At 41.1% G+C, this 9632-nt stretch overlaps 1 protein-coding gene across 2 annotated transcripts in view; it reads right to left on the reverse strand.

The window, feature by feature from the left end:
* Positions 1-9422, reverse strand: part of PPP2R2A (protein phosphatase 2 regulatory subunit Balpha) — a 90597-nt gene extending 81175 nt beyond the window's left edge. The window contains exons 1-2 of one of the 2 annotated variants that reach the window (XM_059177834.1): positions 8736-9422; positions 6809-6883 (exon numbers count right to left, since the gene is read on the reverse strand). In XM_059177834.1, coding sequence (XP_059033817.1) covers positions 6809-6883; positions 8736-8742 — 82 coding nt within the window. In that variant the 5' untranslated portion in view covers positions 8743-9422. Of the gene's footprint in view, positions 1-6808; positions 6884-8735 lie in introns of those variants that run through there. The other variant, XM_059177842.1, reaches the window with a different exon arrangement.
* Between the last annotated feature and the right edge of the window lie 210 nt (positions 9423-9632).

Genomic DNA, 9632 nt, shown 5'->3' on the forward strand with positions numbered 1-9632 from the left:
AACATGTACTCTGGTCTGTAACATTAGTGCCATGGTGTGTATCTCATTTTGTCACACAGAATGTTTAACAGACATGTACTCAAGAATCAAGATTTAATAAAGTTCATTTTTACTGTTTCATCAAAAAAATTCCTGTGTAAAATTGGCATTTTCAAACTGCTGGTACATGGTGAAGATTATTACCATGACTACTGGGGCCAGTTGCTGCCAAGGCCTTGATTCACTAAGATACCAGCAGCTTTACCCATATTGTTTTTGTACCACTGCTGCACATGTCAACATTGTCAAAAAGGCAAATATATTATAATGCAAACAGTTTTGACTTCATGGACCTTTTAAAAAAGTTGAGGGGTCACCAGACCACACTCTAAAATAGCTGTTTTGATAATGGTTATGGACCCTCTCTAACCAGAAAAGTGCACATGTGTACAAATATATACACTACTCTTTTTTTTTTTTTTTTTAAAGATTGTGAGGGTATGTGCACGCATGTGAGCACACTAGGGCAGAAGGAGAAGGATGGAGAAGCAGACTTCTCACTGGGCAAGAAGCCTGATTCAGGACTCGATTTCAGGACTTTGGGATCATGACCTGGGCTAACGGCAGACACTCAACTAACTGAGCCACCCAGGAGCCCTAAAACCATTAAAATTTTATGTGATATCCCAAAAACTTTTTCACAATTTTATTTAGGTCTTTATTTGGGGGAATATTTAGACTCTACAACCTGAATTTTTTTTCCCCGAAGAACCAGTCTGTAAGTCTAAATCCTACCAAAAACAAACAGAAAGTAAACTGATGAAAGATGCAATGCACGTGGACATGGATATGCACTGGACATGCAATGCATATCCAAATTCCATAAAAACAAGGCTTCATGTAATAAAATCATATCCTAAAATAACTTACTATAAAAAAATTGACACTGTCAAATATGGAGATAAGGGAAGATATACTTGTTTTAAAATATTATAAATTTAAAATTATTAAGTCAATAATATTAAATAATGAAAATGTACAAAAAATAATATCCATACATAGTTGAATTTTTAGTATTTAATATTTCCACAAGTAAAATTTAAGCAAGTAATAGATTACCAGGTATTGCTACTGCAAAAAAAAATTAGGAAAACTTCCTTCCTGTTGCACTTTAAAATAATGAACTTGGTTTTCTAGTGCTGAATCCAGATTTTAAAAACAAAATCAGTAATGCTTCTTCTACTAAATACAAAGGACTGAGAAGGGATCAAGTGATATATAAATGGGTTGCACTGGCCATGGGTTGATGATGTTGGGTGATGGGGGTTCAATACACTATTCCATACACTTTCCATAATATTCAAAATCTCCCATAATGAAGTGTTTAAAAAAAAAACACAAGTACAAAAAAATAAAAATAAAAGCGCAAATACAAAATGAACCAGACCAATTAAAAACTGGCCAATTACTACCTTCAGGACAAATGAAGGGATGCACAAGAAACACCGCAGTCTTGGTTCAGCAGTGAACATCCACATGGTCATCATAATGTAAGCACTGACTTCTAATTTAACCATATACATGGTACGGTTAAATTAGGGTATGGGAATGATAAACTGGAGTATGGGGTGATGGGGTGATAATATTAATAGCTTAATTTTCACCTACTAGAGGAAAGCCAATTGGAAATGTCTAAAATGCATGAGAAAAAGAAGTTATCACTTTATTCACAAAATATTAAGCAACAGGGAATAGTGGAAGAGTTGAATATAATCGCCTTTAGAAGTACGAGGGAGGATTAGGGCGTGAATGAAGGTAGGGACTGCCAGTTTTCACTCTAAACCCTTTCTAACACAGTACTGATTTAAAAACATACAGACAGACACACACACAATTTTTGGGGGTGAAATCTAACAAATACAGAAAATCAAAAATCAAAAGAGAAATGTCCAGGATAATCAGTTAATCACTACAGCCACCACCCAGTCAAAACACTACCTCCATGAGGCCCCCAGATTCCTTCTCAAGAACAACTCCCTTCCATCACTTAAAATTAAGTAACCACAACATACTGGCTTTTATAGCAATTATTTTGTAGCTATTCTTTAAAGTTTACCACTTTAGTATGTGTCTCTAAGGCTATGGTTAGTTTTGAATGTTTTTTAAACTTTGTATTAGTGGACTCAAAGAATATGTATAAAACGCATATATACCATCTCTTCACTTTGGCTGAGGAGAAATTTTTAAATTCCCCAGTTTTCTCATTTTCCAACTCTTCCTTACTTGCCATAAATGTTCCAACAATAACAGCTAAACCCTTACAACACTTTATGTGCCAAGTTACTGTTTTATGCATATGAACTCATTTAATCACCAAAACAACAGCGTAAGGAAGATTTTATTGTGATCTTCATTTTAGAAAGAAGATAACAGGCACAAAGAGGTGAATTAATTTGCCCAAGATTACCCAGCTAGCAGAGGACTGTATTATGTAGAGGATGCAATTATGTAGCCTAGCACCAGTGTCTGTGCTACCTACTATCTCATGAGAACAAGTTGTCAATAAAGGAAATTTTTCAAGTATGGAATATGATAAAATGTTATTACTACTACCACAAAGATTAAAAGGAAAACTGCAGGAGGGGCACCTGGGTGGCTCAGTGGGTTAAAGCCTCTGCCTTCGGCTCAGGTCATGATCCTAAGGTCCTGGGATCGAGCCCCGAGCCCCAAGCATGGGCTCTCTGCTCGGCGGGGAGCCTGCTTCCTCCTCTCTGTCTGCCTCTCTGCCTACTTGTGATCTCTGTCAAATAAATAAATAAAATCTTTAAAAAAAAAAGGAAAACTGCAGGATTAGAGATTGTCTGAGTGATAGAGACTTTAGTACCTCACCCTTCTCCCAAACAAAGAGCTACACCAAAGATAAACCACTTAAAAGTGCCTGAGGAGGGTCGACTCGGTGGCTCAGTCCTTAGGTGTCTGCCTTCGGCTCAGGTCATGAACCCAGGGTCCTGGGATGGAGCCCCACATTGGGCTCCCTGTTCTAATGGAAGCCTGCTTCTCCCTCTGCCACTTCCCCTGCTTGTGTTCCCTCTCTCACCGTGTCTCTGTCAAATAGATAAAATCATTTAAAAAAAAAAAAAAGTGCCTGAAGAGACCTATGCATAGAATAAGTATCCCAATAAGAGTACCCCCATCAACCAAAGACCAATCACAGTTATCTGGTCAAACATAAAAATTCTTAGTTCTGCAATGCACTTAATGACAAATTATGAGCCTTCATTAAGTCCAATAAAGACTTCTTTGTAAATTAAGACCCCAAAGAGCCCAGTGTCTCATACAACTTAACTTACCGGTAGTAATAATGTTGGGCTCTTTCTTCTCTAAAACATCTTTGAGAGTTAACAAGATTAGCATATAAGGAACAACAGAAATCTAATCCAGTCCTGTCATCTTAAGGCTAAGCTTACTGGAACCCAAAGAATCACTTATTCCAAGTGACATATACTTGTTTGTCCCCAGGATAAAAACTCAAGGTCTCCTAACTTCTATTACACAGCAGTAGAACATCAATCCAAGTAAATACATCCATGACATCCAGAGTATACCACAATCATCTTTTCAATGGATCTCTCTCCCTTTCAGAACCTCATAATAGTAATCACATTCCTTCATTCAACAAATACTCAACATTTACTGGTGTGCCAGGCACTGTTCTTTTTTTTTTTAAGATTTTATTTATTTACTTGAGAGAGAGACAGTGAGAGAGAGCATGAACGAGGAGAAGGTCAGAGAGAGAAGCAGACTCCCCATGGAGCTGGGAGCCCGATGTGGGACTCGATCCCGGGACTCCAGGATCATGACCTGAGCCGAAGGCAGTCGTCCAACCAACTGAGCCACCCAGGCGTCCCAAGCACTGTTCTAAGCACCGTAATTTGTATAGTATACTCTGCATAGAGCAGATGCATTAGTCCTACACAGTGTAACAGAGATTTAGGGTAAATTATAAATAAGAAGAGCTATAAAGAAAGATTTTTTAAATATTTCCAAGAAAGGAAGGTAAGGAAAAGAGTTACAGACATGACCTGAAGAATTCTAACAAGTGATAAATTGTGGGATGACTGTAAGGCATTCCGAGGTGGGAACAGCAAAAAAACAAAGACCCAAGAGTAAGACTGTACAAGACTTGTTTGAGAAACAGCAACCATTTAGCTGGATCATTACCCGTATTAGCAGATGAACTTAGAGAAACGGGATATACCGTTGAAAGATCTCGTATTCTATGCAGAAATATCTGAATGTAATTCATAATCCTAGGGAAGCAGTGACCACTTAAGATTTCTGAGGAACATAAAACTGGGACGGCATTTAAGATTAACTTAGAAGCAAAACACAAGAAGCAGGGAACCTAAATGGATGAAAGATACCGAGATCCTGAACTAAGGGAAGTTGGGTATGGAAAGAAGACTAAAGCACTGCAAAACTAACAATGGTATGCCATGACAGCTAGCTGCATGTAGGAGGGGAAAGACAATCCAGAGCCTTTGATGGGAAAGAACTTGCAATACATCATTAACAGAAAACAGGCAAGCTAAACTGAAGATTTAGCTAGATGTAACCTGTTTAGAGATTACAGTCTAAACCAAGGGGGAAAACTTTAATCTTATTTAAGAAAAGCTAATCTTCCTGTAGGAATATAAACATAATAGACCATGACATGGAAACTACAGTATGCAAAAAAAAAAAAAAAAAAAAAAAAATTAAAGGAGTGTAGTGTGAAAATTAGGGGCTTTTTTAAACTTACTACACTAGCATAAACTTAGGTACTTGACTTAAATCATGTTTTTATTAAAATATACATACCAAGCCTCAGCATGCTAAGATGCTAGGAATGCACTGTATGTTAAACTTTATTTAACAACCTCAAAAAAAAAAAAAAATCATTTAATGAATCAGTAGCAAGGGGCACCTGGGTGGCTCAGTGGGTTAGGCTGCTGCCTTCAGCTCAGATCATGATCTCAGGGTCCTGGCATCAAGTCCCACACTGGGCTTTCTGCTTGGGGGCGGGGGGGAGGGCTGCCTATCTCTCTCTCTTTTTCTCTCTCTCTGCCTACTTGTGATCTCTGTCAAATAAATAAATAAAAATCTTAAAAAAAAAAAAAAAAGAATCAGTAGCAAAATGTAGCTACTAAGTATTAGCAGAAGAGAACTACAACTGATCCCATCATACATATCACAAACCATTATTTGATTCAGTTAGGTAAGTTTAGAACCATCAATTTCTTTTAATTAAAACCCACGTGGTCTCTTTGCCTACAGTTTAAAAAAAAAAAAAACGACGAGCTCCTTCAGGGCAGGGTTTATGTCCCAGATACCTTGCAGCCCCAAAGCTCAACATTTCAGAACCCCTCAACATATCTTTACTATAAAAAATAAGTGGAAATCAACCCAGGAATAATTTCCAATATACAGCACTCTCATAACTTGAGTATTATACAACAGCACAAATGATCCAGTATTCAGTGGCTACTATTCAACAGGTAATGGAATTACAAAATGAGTAACACATGAGTCCTCCCTTGAACTTATAGGATTTCTCTCAACAAATCAACCACAAGCTTCACCAGAAAACCTTGATTTGCGCTACTTATGCGACCATCAGTGAGTCTCTTAACTAAGATTTCTCGTTTCTCATCTGAAAAACAGATGAGGATTCAACAGAAATGTGATAGTGCTCCGTAAAGTATCACAGGTACAATGTATGCCAGCTGGCTCCCCAAAGAACACCAAACTGATCAAACACTTCACTGATAATGACATTGACACAGGCAAACCCAAGCATTCGACTGGCTCAACGTAAGTCTATCATCCTACCATTACTTAAGAAATCCTCAAAACTAACAGTACTGCAGATAGTAGGTTAGAAATAGGATCTTAACGAGGACAATACAATCTATAGAGGATGATTTATAAACTTAAGGGACACTTTTTAAAATTAAAAGTACATTTTAATTCATTTGAGTTTTGTTGGAAAATTCCTACCATAATTCAAGACAGAATACCATTAAAATTCAAACTTTAAACAGTATTTCTGAACAATGAAATGATACAACTACTTTATGGGAAATAATGCCTCCAGCACCTAAAACCATCTCAAATGAGTGCAAAACTGACATTTCCAAACTTGAAGTTTTTGAAATACACTAAATAAATTTGGGAGAAGAAGACTTAAGTTTATCTGATCAAACCTAGCTTCTAACCACAAAATAGGCTCCCCAGAACCATGGTTGTTTCCTTACCCACCTAAATTTATCCTTACCAGACAATAAAATGTATCATTTGAGCCATCATTTCTTTACAGAATGTCAATCAACACCACACAATGAAAGCAGGCAAGTTAAACACTAAAAATCTTACCTCAAAAATGAAAGACAGTCATGCAAAAATGTCTGAGGTAAATGTTGATGCCTTTTTTAACATAATTATCTAAAAATGATGCTGAACATGAAAATCCATCACCATTTATTTGTACATGAAATTTACAGTCAAGAAATCTTTACAGTATGAAACTTAGATTTTTCTTGTGACAGTTTTATATACATCATACTCTAGTACCTTCACTTAACAGATAAAAAGTAATGATATAAGGTATTAATAATAAAAGAGGAAAGACCATTTTCCAGAAAAGTGACTTTTAAAACTGTTCCTCTATTGCTCAGACAAAAAACTCAGTCTGTTCTTAAAGTGTAACAGATCTAGCTGGAAGGAAATCATTCAGTAATCAAAATTTTGACTCCATATTCAAATTTTGCATTATTAAGTGCTTTCTTACCTTCTGCTACATCATCATCTACTGCTCCTTTCACCTGAGAAAAACACCACTGAATATCATTCCCTCCTCCAGCTCCTGGAAAAAGAAAACATAGCAATTAAAACTGAGTTCTGTTCATGTTTACTCTCGTAAACACAGAGATGGTATCCATGGTTGGCATGATACTAATAGCCTGGTACTGCCCACACATACAACCACCAGCCCAGAGCACTAACTTGGAAGGAGGTTAGTCTCCAATAACTGGTAGTGCATTTAAAAAAGAGAGAGAGAGATTCCAGGTATGAAATATCTGAAGGCCACGTACTATCATGAACACTGCATATGTGTTTAAAACTTCCATTTTCCCTTCCCCTCAAATACAGTAAAAGCCTCACAGTCACGCAAGACCTACCAGAGAAAAGTAAATACCAAAGTCAGACAGTTTTCCTTTAAGTTTACAAAAGCCTGCAGAAGGGTTAATAAGGTTAAACTACCATAAAACATGGAATGAAGAGAAAACTTCAGGAACATTACAGCCTGGGTGAGGAGTAATGATTCATACGAACCCAATCACCAAAGCGCACACACAGCAAACACAACACTCACCACCCATTTCTTTGCATTTCATTACCAGCAAATCACTGGCTCCAGACGGGAAAAGAAATCGAAATAAATGCTGGTGAGGAGGCTGTCAGAGGAAGCTTGTTTTGCCTCCTTTCACCTTATCCCTCAGAATCCAGAGGGCCTTGCAAAGAATTTCCCTAGTTTGTCATCATCTTATGCAAAACAATTTTTATTTAGCTTAATTATTCAACAAGGCCAAAGAGCAGCTTGTTTACAGCAAAACATAGGTCAATCCAACACGTTAACTTTTTTGAAGGTTTATTTAAAGGTTATCTAAATACTGTAAAAAGCATGAAAAATTGGTTTAGTTCCTGAATGTCTCTATTTCACTTCCAAGCACTGTGGAGAAAATGTCCCGGATCTATGGAGGAAGAAACTGAATCAACACCTAAAACTGGTTCTTAGAAAAAGGAAGACATTCAGCAACATCAAAATGTATAAAAATCACTCTCAAAGCAATTATCTTTCTCTTCCTTCACCTTCCTTTCTTGCTAAATATTCCAAACTGCATTTCTCTATGCAACCTCCCCCCACCCCAAGCTTTTACCTAAATCTCTCCCCCCTTGGCTATTTATATCATTGAACTCCACAACTATTTTAACTAACTCTACGAAACCCTTTTGGGAAAAGGACATCTGCACAAAAACTAACATACAAAACGCAAAGTTTAAATTACATTTTTCATGCAACTTGGTCTATTAAAGACCTTGCACTCTTGGGCACGAAGGTTAAGAAACCAAAGGGAACGAGTTCAAGACAAAAAAAATTCAGGCTTATGATCTCAAAAATATACGTACCCCCAGTGGGGGGAAAAAATACACATAGGTCCCCAATGTATTTCAACTTGCTAAGTACTCTTCCTTCTCAGTACAAAATACATTAATATGAACACCCAAGAAGGCTTGCAGCAAGGGAAAAAAACAGGAATTGTATTAAGGAAAAACCCTAAAAAAAGCCCCGGGGAGCTGGGGGGAAACCGGGGAGAGCGGGGTTTATAACCGGCTCTTCCAAGCAGTAGGGACAAATCTGCACTCGCCCCCACCCCGCCCCACCCACGCCTTACCCCCCGGCTCGCCAGCACACACCCCACCCCCACCCGTGCCAAGGTTCCAGCCCTCATTTTAAAAGCCATTCCTGTATCACAACGACCCCTTGCCTCAGCAGAACCCTCCCCACCCCCACCCCACCCCACTTGACCAATTCCCTGAAATCCAAGGGGCGCCCCGTGGCTCTACGAGAGGCACAGGCGGTCGCTAGGGGGTGATGGAGGGGAGAAGGAAGGAAGCGGTGCCTTGTCAGTGGACGAGGGTGATTTCTCCTTTACCTGCCATGTTGCGCTGCAAATGGTGACCCTGCTGGGTTCCTCGGGGTCTCTGCTTCCTGAACTCACCCCCCTCACCTGGGGATGGGGGGGTAGAGAGGGCGGATGGCGGCGGATGGCACCTGTGGGGGGAAAGGGCGGGGGTCAGGGGAGAAGGAAGGAGGGGCGAGCAGAACAGCCAGCAGGATGGTGGATTTCGCTCTGGGGCTTCCCCGCTCTCGCTCTTTCTCCAGCGGCGGCGGCGGCGGCAGCTACGACAGCGACGGCGGCGGCAGCGGCAGGGGTAGGCGACTCCACTTTCAAAATGGCGCCGGCTGGCCTGGCCAGTGACGTCACCCGGGGGCGGAGCGGCCGGGCCGGGCCGGGCCGGGCCGGGCCGGAGGGGCGGGGCGGGGCGGGGCGGGGCGAGGGCCGGGGCGGGAACCGGAGGGGGAGGGGCGGGGAGCCGCCGGCCTAACTCCGGGTCCCCGCCCCTTCCTCCCCCGCCCGGCGCGCTGCGTCCCCGCGGGCCCGGCCTGCGCCGCGCCCTATCCCGCGCGCTGTTGGTCTGAGGTCCTGCAGTGCCCCGTCTGCCCTCCGTCCCCGGCCCGGTCCGCTGTCCTGGCACATCGCAGTGTCCCAAACCCTCGCGCCTGTGCCTGGACTCCGGAACGGGCTCAGCCGTGCCGTTACCATGTTCGCTCGCGGGGATTCGTGGGATCTTGTGTCTTTGAGCGTACCGTGTTTCTACTTAAAATAGTGACTCTGTAGCCAATGAAAAAAAGGACGGGGGTGGGGGGCTGGATAGACTGGGCGGCTCGGCCGAGGGAAGAGTTCGCGGGTCTGAGAAGGGCGCAGCTGGCCTGGTTCCATGTGGGTGAATTAAATACCTTCTCATGGGCCCCGGGAACCGAGGCAAGA

This window comes from Mustela lutreola, chromosome 1 (assembly GCF_030435805.1).
Source record: "Mustela lutreola isolate mMusLut2 chromosome 1, mMusLut2.pri, whole genome shotgun sequence".
Taxonomy (NCBI): Eukaryota; Metazoa; Chordata; class Mammalia; order Carnivora; family Mustelidae; genus Mustela; species Mustela lutreola.